The 19535-nt window shown below is 43.3% G+C and overlaps 1 protein-coding gene across 1 annotated transcript in view; it reads left to right on the forward strand.

Annotated features, from left to right (window-relative positions):
- Window positions 1-13570, forward strand: part of Svep1 (sushi, von Willebrand factor type A, EGF and pentraxin domain containing 1) — a 177861-nt gene extending 164291 nt beyond the window's left edge. Inside the window, exons 42-48 of the mRNA XM_052717725.1 lie at window positions 91-264; window positions 1375-1551; window positions 5184-5354; window positions 6520-6615; window positions 8458-8553; window positions 11733-11826; window positions 13117-13570. Coding sequence (XP_052573685.1) covers window positions 91-264; window positions 1375-1551; window positions 5184-5354; window positions 6520-6615; window positions 8458-8553; window positions 11733-11826; window positions 13117-13138 — 830 coding nt within the window. The 3' untranslated portion in view covers window positions 13139-13570. The remainder of the gene's footprint in view (window positions 1-90; window positions 265-1374; window positions 1552-5183; window positions 5355-6519; window positions 6616-8457; window positions 8554-11732; window positions 11827-13116) is intronic.
- Window positions 13571-19535: the final 5965 nt, after the last annotated feature.

Here is a 19535-nt window from a genome sequence, read left to right on the forward strand (position 1 = left end):
CACGATACAAAATACCTTCAGCAACTATAGCAAAAGAAGCAAAGGGCATTTGGGGAAGCATTTAATACAGGGATTTATTCTTCCTTTCAGAGAACAGATGTGAGGCTCCAACTGAGTTTCTGAATGGGAAGGCGGTCATGGAAAACAACACATCTGGACCCAGCCTGCTGTTTTCCTGCCACAGAGGCTACACCCTGGAAGGGTCCCCTGAGGCACACTGCACTGAAAATGGAACCTGGAGTCCCCTGATGCCCCTCTGCAAACGTGTGTGTTGACTTGAAGAGCTGTTTTAATCACATTTGGCTCCCCAATTAGCTTCCCGCGTATCTTAAATGAAGGGGAAACACTAATAAGTGAGATTGGTCCAGGGAAAGCCACCTCTGGCCATTAAGCCCAACTTTATAGGATATTTTAAATCTCTACTTGTATTATGTTATAGCAGTCTATCTAAGAATCAGCTTTTATCAGATACCTTGACTGAGTATAAGTGCAGGCATTTAGAGAAAATACAAATTAGTGAAAGTATTTCAAAATGAAGATATTGTGAATTCTATTGAGAGGAAGAAAGGAAGAATGGAAGAAGATATGGTTAAAGACCGATGTTACTACAAAACATAAATGTGGTTAACAGAGAGAATGTGGCCACTGTAAAGAAAACAACGCCAGAGGAATACAACTTGAGAGGGTTTCTGGCTGTTGTTGAAAGTATCGTAGTGCACAGTGGAGCCTTTAGAATTAAGAGGAGCCCTACCTCAGCGTGACTTGTTTTCCACCCACTTAAAATCAGAAAAACTGAAATAGCCTGAAGCCTGTGTCAACGTGTGACACACACTTGCTCTAAACCAGCTGAACACTGGCGTCACTTCCTGTGTTTCCCTTGGAACTGTGGGAGCATCCCGTTTTCCTCATCAGGCCCACAAACTCACTGTGAAGTTCTATCATTTTGTTCCTCAGTACAGGTCTGAAGTCAGGCTATATTCACATAGCAATGTCTGATAGCTCTCTGAAGGATGTTGGGTAAAAGGAGTTCCACAGAATTTATCATGCTGTTGACATCCATCAAAAATGGAGGGAATACTCAATGTGGTCCTTGATTTCTTAGATACCTGACTTTTAATCTGCACAAATAATTTCATGTGGAGTGAAGCAAATGTATGCTTAATGTTTGAAGTTCTAAACTGTTAAACCTTTTGCTGGGCATGGTGGACTGAGTCAGGAGGGATGTAAGTTTGAGACCAGGTTGTTTGAAATTTTTTCAAATATCCATATTGTTACTGTCATTGAGAATCGATGTTCTGCAGGCCAACTTTGTCTTTAAAGAGAGGAATTAGGGAGAGAGGGCTACTCAGTGAGCATCTGCCTTCCTTTTTACAGCAAATCCGTGCCCTGTCCCTTTCGTGATTCCCGAGAATGCTCTGCTTTCTGAGAGAGAGTTTTACGTCAACCAGAATGTGTCTATCAAGTGTAGGGAAGGCTTCCTGCTCAAAGGCGATGGCGTCATCACCTGCAACCCTGATGAGACATGGACACAGACCAACTCCAAATGTGAAAGTAAGTCAACGGGCAGAGCCCAGTGAGGGCCATTTAGTGTAGAAGGTTCTCCTAGATTTCTGAGGGTTTTTTTTCCTTTTTTTTTAAAGTATAATTTATTTACTATTAGTGTGGGAATGGGAAGAGGGAAGCTGGGAGGAAGGAGGAGGAAGAGAGAGAGGAGAGAGGAGAGAGGGGAGAGAGAGAGAGAGAGAGAGAGAGAGAGAGAGAGAGAGAGAGAGAGAGAGAGAGAGAGAGAGCGAGCGAGCAGGTATAACTTAAAGCATACATGTGGAGGAGGAGGTCAGAGGACAATCAGGTCCGAAGGATCCAACTCAGATTGTCACACAAACCTCACAAGTACTTTTACCTGCTGAGTCATGTTTCTGGCCCTGTGAAGTTTTTTGGGGGGGGTGTTTTTGTTTTAATTAATGTTTGATTCTATTTACAACAATAGTTTTAAACCTGGGTCTGCAAGAGCAGTAGACAGTAGACGCTCATAACCTCTGAGCCATCTCTGTAATCCTCTGAAATTATTTTCAGTGAAGTAACTTAGTTGTTCATAGTTAGATCTCTGCACTCTTTTAGTTACCTTCTGCACTGATGTTTAAAACAACAAAAACACATTTGAATACTGAACATTTTTTAAAAAATGGATTTTCCAGACAAAACTAAAACCTTCCTAATTAGGAGAGTAGGATTCACTGAGTAGATTTGTCAAAATGTGTGCTTTGGAGAAAAAGCATGACACTAAGCTTAAAATATATTTTTCTCCTCCACGTCACCAAAGTCTTCACATTATCCTTTAATGGGCTATGAGTACTTTATGCAAACAAAAATTACCCTGAGATGGTTTTCAACCTTGAACCTGCATCAGAAGAACTTCAAGAGCTCACTGGAACACGGATAGCTGGGCTCCACTTTCCAGTTTCCGGTTCTGGGTTTTTGGATGAGGCCAGACAGCATCAGTTTCTAACAATTCCTGGGTGTTGCTTACGGAGATTGTTATAGTTTGAATATGAAATGTTCCTCATTTACTTGTGTTTTGCATGCTTGGTTCCCTGCTAGCAGCAGGACTTTGAGAAGTTCTAAAAACTTTAGGTGGTGAGACCCAGTTGGAGAAAGTAGGTTACTGGGGCAGGACCTTGTCCCCAGCCCCTTCCTCTCTCCCTCTCAACTGCTATGAAGTAAAGAAACACTATTGCCACGTGGTTCCATGGTCACAACTATCTGTCCAAGCACAGGAGCTCAAGAACCATGGAATGAACCATGTGGAACCATAAGCCAAGATAAGCCGTTCATCTCTCAGGCCATTCCTGACAGGTATTCTGTTCACAGTGCTGAGTAAGCAGAGAAACACTGCTGGTCCAGGAGCACCATGCGAATCCATCCATGTTGCCACACTGCCTTCTGCAATCTAGAGACTTACCCTGCTAAGTATGATTCTCTCCTGACAGCTCTTACCGCGTTTCCACTTTAAACATCTCCACACCCGACATCCTACCTCTTGTCTCCCTTGTTTCCCCAGCTACTCTGTCAATAGCAGTCAGTAGACATGTTCATTGGATCTAACCACATGCAAGGCACTATACTACATGACGTAAGAACATTTTGCCCCAGATGTATTCCATTTCAAAACACTTGTGCTCCAATTAATGAAACCAAGACATACGCACATGAAGACTAGGTTTGAATTCTAGCCTCCAAAATTTTAACTCTAAACTTACATGAATGCCGTAGTATTCTTTGTCTTAGGATTCTCATTTGTTAATAGTAATAATACTACTTTTCTCCTGGGTTTGTTTTCAACTAGAAATCAGTTGATATATGCTGTATCAGCAGTTTCTCTAGACGGGAAGAAATGCCCGATAGCTTGACATCTCCAGAATTTTTAGCTAGCAACCAGGCTACTGCAGCATTAGACTGTATTTTTTTAAAAAAGCCAGAAAATTCCACACTGTATTTTTAGCTAAGATTTGATTCTCAGACACTTGAGAAATCTACCACTACTGAAAGGGAAAGAAGTAACTGAGTGTACATTAAATTTCTCTTTGGTCTTCTGGTCTGGTTTAAAGCCACCTGCCTGAAGGGAATCGGGCCAAGTGGCCTCATTCTGCCCACACATCTTCACCTTGGTTCTTGGCTCCCTGGTGCTTGCCATTCAGACCACTGGAAGTAAGAGCAGGAAGAGACGTGCGTTTGGTACAAATGCTTCTTCTGTGCATGCCTGATGACGTTCGGTATTCTAGAGTGGGCCACAAGTTGCCTTGGAGAGGAGACGGTTTCCATGATTGCTAATCCTCCAGCCTCTTTCGCATTTTCTATCAGACAGGAAGTTTTTGGATTAAAACCACACATCCTTCCCTTGTCTAGGCAACAACCTCCCTCCTCCTGACTACCTGCTTCTCATATTAATCCCTACAAATCAGAGATTAAAATTTAATGCACATGAGAATCACCCAGAGTGGGTATGTAAAATGCAGGTTCCCAAGTCAGAAACCCCAGAAATGTGTACTTAAAACCCCAGATGACTCCCATATGGGTGCTGTGATTATCAAACTGCTATAAGACAACCATCAGTTCCCTGTGATCTTTCTATAGGCTGTTGCCCCAGTTAGAAACCTTCCCCTCTGGCCCACCAGCACTCTCTAGCATGGTACAAATGCCACTTCACTGTGGTTCATACCTTGACAGCTCTAAGCACAGTTATATGTACCTTGGTGTTTTTATAGCATGGCATCTATCCTCATGACACAGCTCACAGGAGGCATCTGTCCTTCTCTCCTTATCTGAGCAAAGCATGACATTTATTTCTTCCCAGTCTCTGATACACCATAGGCATTTCATCTAGCCTAGAAGGAAAAGGAAATGTAGAAACATCACACAAATGTATTATTTCCTCTACTAAATCTTAATGACAGCATGATAATGAAATGCCTTTTGTAAGCAGGTCATGCAGTCTGAACACCTGTTAGATTTACACAAACTAGATACGTAGTAGAATACTGAGTTCAGCCCAGTCCTCAGTGCACCCCAGAATTATCTTGAGACATCTTAAAAAAAATCTTCAAAGCAAAATAGCTATAATAACCTTGATTTAAATATACTTGAAAAAAGGACAGTTACTTAATCTAACATAGATTCCCAAAGATATTTTGCAGTATCAAAAAGGGGTCTTGAATTTCATGAAATTCAGCCACAGGCTATTGTTGGCATCCATTCATTTTCTAAATGCATACTGAGCTCTTGGGCTGCCGGTGCTGTTCTAAGCAGTAACAGAACATTTCATAATCCGTAGGCTACGATGCTCCTTTTTGCCCTGTGCTAACTTGATAAGCATTCTGTTTCAACCTTCTCTGGCGAGTTATGAGAACTCATCCGTGTTCTCTACCTCCTGTCTTTCCTTGGGTTTCAAATAGCTCAGCCTGGACATTGAGTCACAGGACAAAGACCCTGTGGTATTGTAATCTAATTCCACTAAAATGGCAGATTATGCTTTCAATTCCGAGTATTCTAGACATTATGCAGGTGGAAGTATTTTTTGAATATATTTTATCTATGATCGTTAAACTGATTTCAGTCTTCATGGTAAGGCTGTGCTCTCAATCTTGGTTAGTTGGACAGGCTCAATTGTTATTTGTGTCTTCCTATAGAAATTTCATGTGGTCCTCCAAATCATGTAGAAAATGCGATTGCTCGGGGTGTCCATTACCAATATGGGGACATGATCACCTACTCCTGTTACAGTGGGTATATGCTAGAAGGTTCCCTGAGGAGTGTATGCCTAGAAAATGGAACGTGGACATCGTCTCCTATTTGCAGAGGTAAGAGAACATTTGATCATTTCCAAGTGATGCTGCAGAGAAATGTGTACAGAGGTCAATATGACCAACAATTGGTATGCGCATCGCTTTGATTTTCCTTGGTCTTAAATTTGGCTTAACAGCTGCATCATTTTCCATAATTTGCTATTTTACTTTTTTGAAAATCTGCTCAAAATAGAAAAAGGTAAGCTGGGTGGTAGTGACACATGCCTCTAATCCCAGCATCCAAGAGGCAGAGACAGGTGGATCTCTGTGAGTTCAAGGACAGCCTGGTCCACAGGGTGAGTTCCAGGACAGGCTCCAAAGCTACAGAGAGAAACCCTGTCTCAGAAAAGAAAGAAAGAAAGAAAGAAAGAAAGAAAGAAAGAAAGAAAGAAAGAAAGAAAGAAAGAAAAAAAAATGGAAAAAGATAACAAGATCTCCAAGTACACTCCTCTAAAGCTGATACTTTCCTAACAACATCTGAATGGTTTTTGAAATCACAGTTGTTTCATTCATTGTAAAACCATTTGCTAAAAACCAAGAACTATGTTACTGAAAATACAGTCTAAAGTAGTCAAACTCAGAGAGCTGTGGGGTGCAATGGTAGTTCAAGCCCTGAAGGAAGAGGCATATAGACATTAGTCACAGAATACAGAGTTTCAGTTAGTTGAGATGGACACACTCTGAAGAACACATCTGATGCATTTCCGCTACAGTTAACAGTATTGTACTGCAGTCTTGAAATTTGCAGGGAGGAATGAAAGGAGGGAAGGAGGGAGGGAGGAAGGGAGGGAGTGAAGGAGGGAAGGAGGGAGGGAGGGAGGGAGGAAAAGAAGAGGAAGGAAGAGGGGGAGAAAGAACTGGTAATTATGTGTGCTAACAAACAGTAATTGGCTTGACTGTGCTTATTTTATAACACGTGCATAAAACAGACTATCAAGTTCTAAGTTGTCAATACAGTTTGCATTTGTCTAGTTCACCTCCATAAAGATGGGGGCAGGTGTCATGGTAACAGCCAACAACTCGTGCCTCTCCTTATGTGTTGAAATTCTTTCTTGGTGTTTAACTGTATTTCTGTTCTCTAAAGCCTGCACCATTTATGACTTGTGAATGAGAAATCCTGCTGTCTAATATCAACTTTCCCAAATTCCCTGGAATTATGAATCACCTTGTTTCTTTCCAGCTGTCTGTCGGTTCCCATGTCAGAATGGAGGTGTCTGCCAACGTCCAAATGCTTGTTCCTGCCCAGACGGCTGGATGGGGCGTCTCTGTGAAGAGCGTGAGTCTGTCCTTGAATGTTTCTTTGCACGCCATCATTTGCTGAGAAGCTGCAGGCGTACGATAGTTCCTGGGAATGCCTTCACTGCCCTGCAGAACTGATGGTCTCAAATCCTTGCTGCAGACCTGAGTGTACAGAGCTACACTCATAGATTACTAGGCTGCAGAAGATCTAGCTACAATATCTATAACGTTGCGTATGCAGCTGCCTCATCCAAAGTCTCACATGCCTCCTGGTTAGGAAGGGGCTTGTGATCCTGCCACAGCGCTCTCTTCCCTTACCTCAGTTCAGTGATAACGAGCGTGGCCTTTGCTACAGTTGGAATGACTGTGCAGCATCCCAGAGCACTGTGCCTTTCACCATGGCTCTTGGTCATTCGAAAGTCACTCCTAATTAAGAAAATAGGGGAAATCAGAAGTCCTAATCTATACGATATTTAATAAATTAACAGAATTTTTATCTTTACTTAGAATATGCTTAGCTTATCAAGGGCATATAAATAACTTCTTTGAAATTTATTTAATTATTTGTGTACACGCATGTGCCATAGAGCGTGTGTGGAGGTCAGAGGACAGCTCTCAGAAGTTGGTTCTCTCCTTCCACCCGGGGTCCTGGGGCTCACGCCCAGGTCAATAGGTTTACTCGGCACGTGCTTTTACCTACTGAGTCATCTCGGTGGCCCTCGGTGAGTTGTTTGAAATGATTTTTAATGTCTAAAGTTGACTATTTCAATGTCCTAATGTGTCAGGATCAGACAGTTTCCTGTATGGATAGGCCATGCTGAGGCATTGGTGTGACAGCAGTCAAGGTAGACCAGTTGGGTTCTTTCCCCTAAACACAAGGCCAACTCTAAAACTTCATGTGACTTTCTCAACTGTTTTTTAAAGGAAAATGAGTAACGGCTGTTATCAAATCAAGTATCTTCACAGTGGCTAAGAAAAAAGAAGTGTCACTTTTTTCCTTCCTATCTTCATTCCTTTTCATGTGGGGCTGGCTCCCAGGCTTCAACGCTGTAATACTGAGGGTCCACAGATCCTGGGGTGCCCCAGCCACAGGCCAGGATTAGTTAGCTTAGCTTGCTGAGCATATGCCTGCCCTTCTGCATATAGCAGGGGCAGCACAGACTTCGACTGGCATAGAAGCTTTCTTGCAGAGGCTTTAAGATCCAGACTCTGGTTCAGTTGACCAGAGACGGGACCTGAGAGTCTGTGCTTCTAACCAGTTCCTAGTCCACTCAAGGCAATGATCTCACATACTTGAAACATCCTCTGCCTCTTCTAGAGGGAGTGATTGCTATGGAGGGTGGAGAGGAATGTCTGACCTGTAACCATCAGGCCTCGATTCCTGGGAAATAAAGAGTGAGTTGTCCTATTACCAAAACATTACAAACAAGAGCCTATGGTACAGCCCAGCCGTCGCCCATTCCCACATATAGTTCAAGAAGAAAGCCTGAGGCAGCCGAATCCTCTTACGGCATTTCACACAATTCTCAAAAGAAATTTGAAATGATGATAAATGGAGTTTGTTCTGCTTATGTTGCAAAGAGTGAAATCGGAGCACTTTGCAAACACCGGAACAGAGTGCCCTCAAGGAAAGCGTGCGTTTGGCCTCTGCAGTTACACCTGAGTCAGGAGCAGACTCCCACCTGATTGTGCTTTCCCAGCAATAGTTGTTAGTAAGCAGGGTGCATACGGGAAGGAAGAGCCTCCAGTGAGCCACACCAAGTTTCTCCTTCAGCAAGATGGATTTTGAACATTTGAGCAGGCCTGAACCTGGGCGCTGTGATCAAATCCTTTGTCAACACATTTTTATCTGTTCTGGTTATTTTGTTTTGTCTTTCAGCAATATGCATACTTCCCTGTTTGAATGGCGGGCGCTGCGTGGCCCCTTATCAGTGTGACTGCCCTGCAGGCTGGACTGGGTCCCGCTGTCATACAGGTAGGCTTCCTCCCGTGGTTCGTTTCTATAATGGTTTGGTTTCATGAAACCGTAGGAGACACTGATGGGCTAAACTTGGACTGAAAGGTGATGTTGCAACAGAAGGGTACCAGCCTTTCTCAAGAATGTCTCAGGACCACCATGTGACCAGTTCTAAACACTGAATTAGATCACCCTGAGAAACACCTTTCCAGAGAATGCACCAAAGAACACCATCTACATCATCAGCTCTCCTCGATCCTTCCTGAACAATGTCTCTCACACCCTACTGTACCCCATTAGCTAGTAAAAGACCTCTTCTCTGGATCCTATCCAGTATCTACTAGTTGGTCCTTAGTTCCATTTCCAGGCCAACCATCACTAATTAAGAGTCACTGGATGATCATTCCACTCAAAGGTATGGAGCATGCAGATGCATAGATCCACACTGTTGTGTAACTGCAACTCCACCACATCTGACAGAAGCCATAAGAGAACACAGGGGCATGGCTGGAAAGATGGACAGCATCAATTAGGAAACGCATGTGGCAAAGTCAAGGTGCTAGGCTATGCCGTGGGAGCAGAGGAGCCCTGGAGGGTTTTAGGCAGGTAAATGAGTGGAGACTGGAGAGATGGCTCAGTGGTTAAGAGCACTGGCTGCTCTTCCAGAGGACTGGGCTCCAATTTCCAGCACCCACACGGTGGCTCACAACTGTCTGTAACTTCAGTTCCAGGTGATCCTATGCCCTTTTCTGGCCTCTGTGAGCATTCAGCAAGCACATGGTACACAAACATACGCACAGACAAACCACCCAAGTACTTAAAAAGGTTTTTTTTGTTTTGTTTTTGAAAAGAAAATGTGGTTTTGGCAGCAGTAAGAGATTAGATGGGAAGTTATAGGTACACTGTAGACAAGAAGTAACAAAATCTAGAAAAATTATAACCCCAAAAAATGTTGGCTCTATGACAAGCTGGAAAAGTAGAATCAATGCCATTTGGTTACAGATCTGGTGGGGGGTGGGGCGGGACGGGGTGTGTGTGACGGGGGTTACAGGTAGAAGGGGAGGTGATTCTGCTCTTTCCAGTTTGGCCTCAGGAACTGAAACCAATGCCTGTTGTTTTTGTTTTTGCTCTTTTGGGAGGCCCGCCACCCAGCTCTCAAATAAATCACAGATAGAGGCTTATTCTTAATTATGAATGCCTTAGCTTGGCTTGTTTCTTGCCAGCTTTCCTTAACTTTAAATTATCCCGACTACCTTTTGCCTCTGCGCTTTTCCCCTTTCTTTTGTACATCTTAGTTTCATTCTTACTCCATGGCTTGCTGTGTAGCTGGGGGGCTGGCCCCTGATGTCTTCCTCCTTCTCTGACTACATCTTCCTACTTTTTCCCAGATTTCTCCTTCTGTACATTCTCTCTGCCTGCCAGCCCCGCCTATCCTTTCTCCTGCCTTGCTATTGGCCATTCAGTTCTTATTAGACCATCAGGTGTTTTAGACAGGCAAAGTAACACAGCTTCACAGAGTTAAACAAATGCAGCACAAACAAAAGTAACACACCTTAAATAATATTCTACAACAGATGCCATCTACTGAACTAGAAGAGCCAGGGAACACAGGTTGGTGTCTAGGCAAGGAGCTGAACTTGAGGAATCTGGGACACACAAGGGCAGTGGTCTGAATGGCAGTCACACGATAGTTTGGGTTCCCAGCAGACACATCTAGATTGAAGACAGATTTGTATATCATCAATAAAAGGCATTTAAGGAGGGAGGAAATGGCACTGTGCAGAAGACACACAGGAGTAGGTGGCCCACACAGGCATAAGAAGGAAGGAGGAAGCAGGTGGGAAATGAAAATACTGCTGGTGATGACTCCAACCAGGGGCCACCAAGCAGTGTGCTCCTGAGAGAGTCCCGATGTCTTATCTCCGCAAACAGAAACTGTGGGGTCTTGGATCAGGATGCTCCGGTTTTATTTTTTGCTAGGCTTTATTCTGTTTGTCTCATTTTTTTTTCTTTTCTGATTAAACTGCAAGTAAGTGTGCCCTGCTGACCCTCTCTTACTTACTCTTACTTAGTAAGAGGCTCCTGCAAGGGGCCAACCTCGTGTTTACGTCTCCCTTCTCCTCTTGACCCCTGGGTCTCGTGCTGGGTACCTGCTCGGCAGACAGTTCACTGTATTTTATGAAGGATGGGTTTTCATCCAGGAAAGGGCCTGCCTAGCTGTGCTAAGGTAAAACTCATGTCCGGTTCTTCCCTGTATGGACTCACCTTCCCTCATGACAGGTGTAATGGATAGTCAGTGGACTTTTATCAGTTTTTCGACTCCATGGTGTTTAACGACCAGACTTTGTGGGCTTGTGGAAAAGGCACCTGTGTAGCTGATCTTTGGGCATTCTCTCCGGGTTTCTTCATGACTAATTTTAATTTTAGCCCTAAATTAATTATTAATGCTGGTTTGTTTGTTTGTTTGTTTGTTGCTTTGTCTAAAAGAGCATGAGATGTGTCTCCTGGTCAAACACAAAGGACTCGGGCGCCTGTTTTATGTGTATGAGTGTTTTGTGTGCATATATGTCTGTGTACCACTTTTATGCCTGATGCCTGAGGAGGCCAGAGGAGGGCATTGGATCCCCTGGAACTGGAGTTACAGATGGTTGTGATCCCCCTTGTGGATAATGGGAATCAAACTTGGATCCTCTGGAAGAGTAGTCAGTACCCTTAACCACTGAGCCGTCTCTCCAGCCTCATGTGTTGTTCTGAGCACTCTGTGTGACAGACTTATTCTCCTGTCAGCTGGTGTCTGACTTAATCAGTTTAGAGTTTATTGCTGCCCCCACCCCCACCCCGAGCGCCACAAATTAACTGAGTGCATGAAAAACTTAGAGCTCAGAACAAAGCGCCAAACTGGTTGCACACATTAAAATAATACTAAAGTATTTTAAAAGACAACCCAGGGGGCTTGACATGATCAGTACAGCTGATCTTAGTGTGGTGAAACTTAATGGGGGGCTTGGTGTGAAAATCCAAGTAGCTCAGAAGGGGGACGGGAGGGCGTGATGCCACATATGGCTGTAAGGTGTGTGATGAGTGGTCTGTGGTGGCTCAGTGGGAAGAAAGGGCAAATCCTACCACAAGCTTCTGTGACATCTTCAGAATGTCTAAGCATTGACTAAGTGAATTCATGCATTTTTTTTTCATCACAGCTGTTTGCCAGTCTCCCTGCTTAAATGGTGGAAAATGTGTAAGACCAAACCGGTGCCATTGTCTCTCAGCCTGGACAGGACACGATTGCTCCAGGTAAGACAGCCCAAAACAAACGTTGAGCTACAACTCAACTGTATTTCAGGGACGATAGAAGTTCAAAAAGAGCCAGAAGGTATCTCTAGCTGTAGCGTGAACTTTGTTAATCACGGGATATCTAGGTGTTCTCTCTAAACCCAAAGCATGAAGAAGACAAGATCTCAAAAATAAACAGTACTAGGTTCCCTTCAGCGGCACATATACTAAAACTGGAACCATACAGAGACTGAGGTGGCCCCTGTGTGTAGGTGATGCATATGGAACTTGTGATCCTCCTGTCTCAATCTCCCAAGGCCTGGGACAGACTTTTCCATGATTAAAGAAAAAAATTCAGGGCTGGTGAGATGGCTCAGCAGGTGGAGATGATTTCTATGAAGACTGAGGACCTGAGTTTGATTCCTGGGACACATGTGCCGGAGGAAGAGTACCAGTTTCTGCAAGTTGTCCTCTGACCTCCACACATGAGCCGTGGTAGAGGCACACACATGTTCGCACACATGCATGCATTCACACTTACGCATGCATGCACGCACACATTAAATACATAAATATTTAAAAGCAGTAAAAATTTACGTAAATGATAGATAATATTCTTGAACAGAAAATAGAAAATAAATAATGAGTCGGGCGGTGGTGGTGCACACCTTTAATCCCAGCACTTGGGAGGCAGAGCCAGGTGGATCTCTGTGAGTTTGAGGCCAGCCTGGGCTACCAAGTGAGTTCCAGGAAAAGGCGCAAAGCTACACAGAGAAACCCTGTCTCGAAAAAAAAAAAAAAAAAAAGAAAATAAATAATGAACTTAATGTATTTTATTGAAAATGTTCTAGCAAGGTAGGGTATAATGGTGTACATCTTTAATCCCAGCATTCCAGAGGCAGTGACAGGAGGATCTCTGTGAGTTCCAAGCCACTCTGGTCTACATAGCAAGTTCCAGGCCAGCCAGAACTACATAGTGAAACTCTGTCTCAAAAAAATAACAAAAAGAAGGAAGGAAGGAAAGAAGAAGGGAGGGAGGGAGAGAGAGAGAGCGTGCGCCTCAGCCAACGTTTGAGCTTTTTGACTACAATATCACTATTGAAGTTGATAAAAATGTTTCCTAATACTTTAATTTTTTCATGCCCCTTCCTTCTCCCAAGGAATGACCCTCATCCTTAACAAGTATTTTTAGATGCGCCTACTGGGCTAAAATTTACTGCCCCCTCTCCATGAGTACCCCAAAATTTCTCCCCACCTCAACTTCATCGTTCCTCTTGAAGCTGTTGATTTTGTTGTTTTCTTTTTCTTCAGGAGGAGGAGAACGGGGTTTTGACACCCCCCGGCCCCCTCCGCCTCTCCCGAAGCAGGGTCATCTCCTCCTGGTAGCTCCTGGAACTCACACCAAGGAAGGCCAACACGGTGCTTGGGCTTGTTTGTTTTATAAGCTTGAGGTCGACTTCTTAATTTTGTGATCTGTCTTGTTATTCTTTGTGACATCCTTTCTTACATGTTTCCATTGTTTAAATATGCTTGCATTTTCTATATAAAAGTTATATTAAACGGATGCTGCTCCACCTTCACCAGATGTACATACTCTGCTGTCTGCTGAGAAAGTCCCCGGAACACATTTTTGTTCAGTTACTTAAAGATGACTTTCCATTAAAATATATTTTGCTACTAAATAAGATTTGCTGGAGAGTAGCTTTTTTCTGAGGTGGCTGGGGAAACAAAGAAGAGGACTCATAAACTTCCTTCTAACCCTCTGGCATAGCATGTGAAATGCACTGAACAGTTCCGATAAAAGAGGCCCCTCCTTTAGTCCTGTCTTGTTTACAGTGTGTGGCTGTAAAGGGCCCCTTTCTTCAGTAAGAGGACACCTGTTGGACCCAGTGCCCTCTGCAAAAACCTGACCTGATGTTGAGGGTGACTTGAGGATCCTTTTCCTCATTTGGAAAGCTGTGGACATCAACTTAGTGGTGGGGGGTGGAATGATCATGATTTATGAGTAAATATACTCTCTGAAAAATTCTCAGGCTCCTGGGTCCCCTGAAAAGAAGGGAGGGAGAGAGGGAAGGAAGGAAGGAAGGAAGGAAGGAAGGAAGGAAGGAAGGAAGGAAGGAAGGAAGGAAGGAAGGAAAGAAGGAAGGAAAGAAGGGAAGGAAGGAAGAAGAGAAAGAGAAAATTACAGATGGTAGCCAGGAGACAGTCCAGCTGCCCAGTTTCCATGACTTCATCTACGTCCATCATTACATCTATTTCAGAATAAAGACTTCCCAGACTCCAGAAAATGAAGACAAACCCTAGATTTTGTTTTAATACACTAACTATATAACTATATTGGCTCTGCTCTCTAGAAGAACTTCTTCCATGGGGCACAGGGCGCATGGCAGAGATACAGGACAGGTGACAAGGGTCTGGCTGTTCCTAATGGTCTCTTCGTCATTGGCTCATTCTCCTGACATGCCCCACTTCTCATTCTTACGTCCTTGCGGGCCGCTTGTCATTCAGTTTGTCTACAGTCTGTCGGCTTCCATCCTGTGTTGATCCTTGTCATTTATAACCATAAAAATGCAAAATACGGGTTAAAATCTATGATTAATAAAAAGAAAGCCATTGATAGTAACACTTGGTTCTCAGGGTACTGCTGATGAAACATACCCTGCCAAGCGGGGTGTGACTTCTGTAACTTTGAATAGGTTTAAAAGTTTAGACTTTGGATTCTTTTACTTTGAATGGACTAAAAGGGTTATAAATCCAAAGTAAGCCAAATTAGATGTGTTAGGCAAGGTTTTAAGGAAGCAACCCATCATATAAGTGAGGGGTTTTTTTATCTTTGGGGTGGGGATATATGATGTTTAGGGGGTTGCCCGTGTGCGTGCATGCACATGCACATGCACACACTGGTCTTCACCTTCCACCTTGTTTGAGATGGGGTCTCTCATGCACTGCGGCACACACCAGGCTTGCTGGACTGCAGGCTTCTAGGAATTCTGTCTGCTTCTGATCTCGCTGCAGGAGCCCTGGAGTTGTAGACATGTGCTCCTGCACCAGGCTTGGATCCCATAGTCCCCCCAGCAGAACAGCGACTGCCTTCAGAGCAGCTGTGCCTGCTTGCAGTAGAGCTCAGGAATGGACCCGCGGTAATCACCGCTCCCGTGGAGAAGGAGGTGGCGGGGCAGCTTTCTGGACCCTCACCTGAGACAAGGCCAAGTGAAGACATGTTTTAGGATAAGGCAGTTTTTATCAGTGAAGGTATGCACGGAGACAACACCCAGTGTTAGGGACCCTCAAGTACACTACCTTCATGTTTGCAGAATTAAATATTATGCAGCCCTCAAAAATAATGCAGCACCATGGAACCTGTCAGAAGCTGAAAGCCATGGGGTGACAGGAAATAGGTGAGAATTAGGATACGAAATGTTGTAGACCAGGGTGTAGTTCAATGACAGAATGGGTGCTTATGTGCAGGAGACCCTGGGTTTAATCCCAACTCTCTTCTTTCAAACTTCCTTGCCAGAAGACTTTAAAAAAATCTGTTTTAAAAATAAGAAGGAAAGGCTAGGTAGTGGTGGGGCACACCGTTAATGCCAGCACTCAGGAGGCAGAGCCAGGCAGATCTCTCTGAGTTCAAGACCAGCCTAGTCTACAGAGTGAGATCCAGAACAGGCACCAATACTACACAGAGAAACCCTGTCTCAAAAAACTGAAAAAAAAATAAAAGGAAGGAAAACACCCAACATTACAAGTCATCTATGTGCATTATATCTCAATTTAAAATGTGAGATGACTCAGAAATTTTAAAAGCACTTAATACTCTTGCAGAGAACCAAACTCAGTTCCCAACACCCACATCAGTTGGTTCCCAGCTGCGTTAGTTCAGCTCCACAGGATCTGAGGCCTTCTGCAATTACATTCATAGGCGCGCGCCCACACACACACACACACACACACACACACACACACACACACACAATTTAAAAAAAAAAACTGAATTTAAAAAAATGTAAAACAAGGTATGTGTGGACCCAAATATCTCTGGGTGAAGTCCCTGTGGCTTCTCCACAGAGAGAAAGTGGAACAGAGCTAGCCGTGATCTGAAGGAGAAGGAAGCAAACACAGGTGGCAGCACAGGGAAGTCTTCTATTTGTTTTTGTAAGATATGACGGGCCCTGGCGTGTTGTCACGGTCAACAGATGAAAGTCGAGGACAGTGTCATGTGATTTAAGATGGTTTTAAAAGTGAGACAGACAAGATCGGGCGTGTTTAGGGTAGGATGGCCATAGACTCCAAGAACACCTCAAAACAATTATCCACCATGATCAAGTAGGCTTCATCCCAGGGATGCAAGGGTGGTTCAACATGTGAAAGTCTGTCAATGTAATACACCATATAAACAAACTGAAAGAAAAAAATCACATGATCATCTCACTAGATGCTGAAAAGGCCTTTGACAAAATCCAACACCCCTTCATGATAAAGGTCTTGGAGAGATCAGGAATACAGGGAACATTCCTAAACATAATAAAGGCAATTTACAGCAAGCCAACAGCCATAATCAAAGTAAATGGAGAGAAACTCAAAGTGATTCCACTAAAATCAGGAACAAGACAAGGCTGTCCGCTCTCCCCATATTTATTCAATATAGTACTTGAAGTTCTAGCCAGAGCAATAAGACAACATAAGGAGATCAAGGGGATACAAATTAGAAAGGAAGAAATCAAACTTTCCCTATTTGCAGATGACATGATAGTATACATAAGTGACCCCAAAAATTCGATCTAGGAACTCATAGAGCTTATAAACACCTTCAGCAATGTAGCAGGATACAAGATTAACTCAAAAAAATCAGTAGCCCTCCTATATACAAATGACAAACGGGCTGAGAAAGAAATCAGAGATACATCACCCTTTACAATAGCCACAAATGATATAAAATACCTTGGGGTAACTCTAACTAAGCAAGCAAAGGACCTGTATGACAAGAACTTTAAGTCCCTGAAGAAAGAAATTGAAGATGTCAGAAAATGGAAAGATCTCCCATGCTCATGGATAGGTAGGATTAACATAGTAAAATGGCAATCTTACCAAAAGCAATCTACAGATTCAATGCAATCCCCATCAAAATCCCAACACAATTCTTCACAGACCTGGAAAGAACAGTACTCTACTTAATATGGAAAAACAAAAAACCCAGGATAGCCAAAAGAATCCTGTACAATAAAACAACCTCTGGAGGCATCACGATCCCTGACTTCAAGCTCTACTATAGAGCTACAGTAATAAAAACAGCTTGGTACTGGCATAAAAACCGACATGTGGACCAATAGAACCGAACTGAAGACCCTGACATTAATCTGCACACCTATGAACATAAGATTTTCGACAAAGAAGTCAAAACTATACAATGGAAAAGAGAAAGTGTCTTCAACAAATGGTGCTGGCATAACTGAATGTCAACATGTAGAAGACTGCAAATAGATCCATATCTATCGCCATGCACAAAACTTAAGCCCAAATGGATCAAAGACCTCAACATAAACCCAGCTACTCTGAACCTGCTAGAAAAGAAAGTAGGAAGTAGTCTTGAATGCATTAGCACCAGAGATCACTTCCTAAATATAACACCAGTAGCACAGACACTGAGAGAAACAATTAATAAGTGGGACCTCTTGAAACTAAGAAACTTTTGTAGGGCAAAGGACACGGTCAACAAGACAAAACGACAGCCTACAGAATGGGAAAAGATCTTCACCAACCCCACATCTGACAGAGGGCTGATCTCCAGAATATATAAAGAACTCAAGAAATTAGACATCAAAATACCAAACAATCCAATTTTTTTTAAAATGGGCTATAGAGTTAAAAGTGAGGCAAATGCCAATAGTAAGGAACAGCAGGAATATCCAGTTCACTCTTGAAGGGAAATAACTTCGACCCTCCTATCTGTACAATCAAGGTGATTTAGGGACGTGACTATAAGAAGATTCTTTTGTTGCTGTTGTTGTTGTTGTTGTTGTTGTTTTTCGAGACAGGGTTTCTCTGTGTAGCCCTGGCTGTCCTGGAACTAGCTCTGTATCCCAGGCTGAACTTGAACTCAGAGAGACCCACCTGCCTCTGCCTCCTGAGTGGTGGGATTAAAGGTGTGCAACACCACCACTGCCTGGCTATAAAGAGAATTTTAAGTGACTCCAGTCTGGAAATAGAGACAGGAAAAAAAAAAACCACTAAAAGTAAATCTACATCCTAAATCATGGTTTTGTCTCTATACAATTGGATTTCATATTACTTCTCTTATCTCTTCTGTTTCTAAATATTGTAGTTTTTTATACTGATAACACAGATCATTAAAAATACATTATTACTAAAAATTAGGGTTACATGAAAGTGCAGTAGCTTGCAGGGAGAGCAATTCAAAATAAATGTAAAGAAGAATAATTAAATTAAGGCCAGTACTAAAATGTAATTCAGCTTTGAATAGTTCAGTTTGTACCAACTATAAAGAGCCAGCTTGGTGTCTATGGACTAAAACGAAAAACCTAGAACACACAGACATAGGTGATAAGCTCTCACTGGTAGCTTGGGGCCTCTGAAAAATGGACCAAGACAGGGTTAGGCAAGTGAGAAGTGTATTAGAGGTGGTGCTTACGAGACAATGGGTAATGAGAACTGGGAGAAGCAAGGAGTTACTGACCTGTTAGTCACACACTGTTACTATGACAAAATGTCTGAGGTAATCAGCTTAATAAAAGAAAAGGTTTGTTTTGGCCATATTTCAGTCCAAAATTGCTTGGCCCTATTTCTATGGGCATGTTACCACAGGAGATGAGGGCAGGAAGAATGTGCTAGAGAAGGCCTGTTCACTTCATGGGAAAAAAAGACACAGACAGGCATGGGCCAGAGTCCCAAAAGTCCTCTGAAAAGAACAGCTCTGGTGGCCTACTTTCCTCTCGCCTCTCAAAGATTGCATCATCTCCCATCAGCACCTCCTGTGGGACCCACCTTCCAACACACAGACCACTCACTGCAGGCCTGACCCTAAGTGAGGAGAGGACAAACAGCATCAAGGACGGTAACATGGGATGTGACCGACAGGAATTCTTGGGGGAGTTCAGCAGGACCATCAGAGAGAAGTTGCCCCACAAAGAAGGAGAGAAGGGGTTCTAAAACTTATCCCTTGACCTCCACGCACACTGTGCAAGTGCATATGACCACACTCACAAGCATACCTCTCTCTCGTGTACAATAATAGTAAATTTAAACAATTTAAGTAAGGTATTAGTTAGTCGATGTCCCTATGAAAACATTTAATTTAGACGGAAATATGAAAAAGCAATCTGGTACTAAGAGAAAGAGAGAGAAAGGGGGGAGGGAGAGAGAGGCGGGGTGAGGGGAGGAGAGAGAGAATACTTATGAAAAATAAAGAATTAGCTAACAAATTGCCTAACAAATTGGCAAAGATTCTGGTAGTGATGTGATGCTGCTGATGCTGGTAGTGGTGGTGATGATGGTAGTGGTGATGATGCTGGTGGTGCTGGTGGTGGTGATGGTGGCTGTGGTGATGGTGGTGGTGGTGGTGGTAATGGTGGTGATGGTGATGATGGTGATGGTGATGGTGATGATGGTGGTGATGGTGGTGGTGGTGATGGTGGTGGAGGTGGTGGTGACGATGGTGATGATAGTGATGGTAGTTATGATGGTGATGGTGGTTGTGATGGTGATGGTGGTTATGA

This window comes from Peromyscus californicus, unplaced genomic scaffold, assembly GCF_007827085.1.
Source record: "Peromyscus californicus insignis strain IS unplaced genomic scaffold, ASM782708v3 Scaffold_5__1_contigs__length_169319896, whole genome shotgun sequence".
NCBI classification, from domain to species: domain Eukaryota; kingdom Metazoa; phylum Chordata; class Mammalia; order Rodentia; family Cricetidae; genus Peromyscus; species Peromyscus californicus.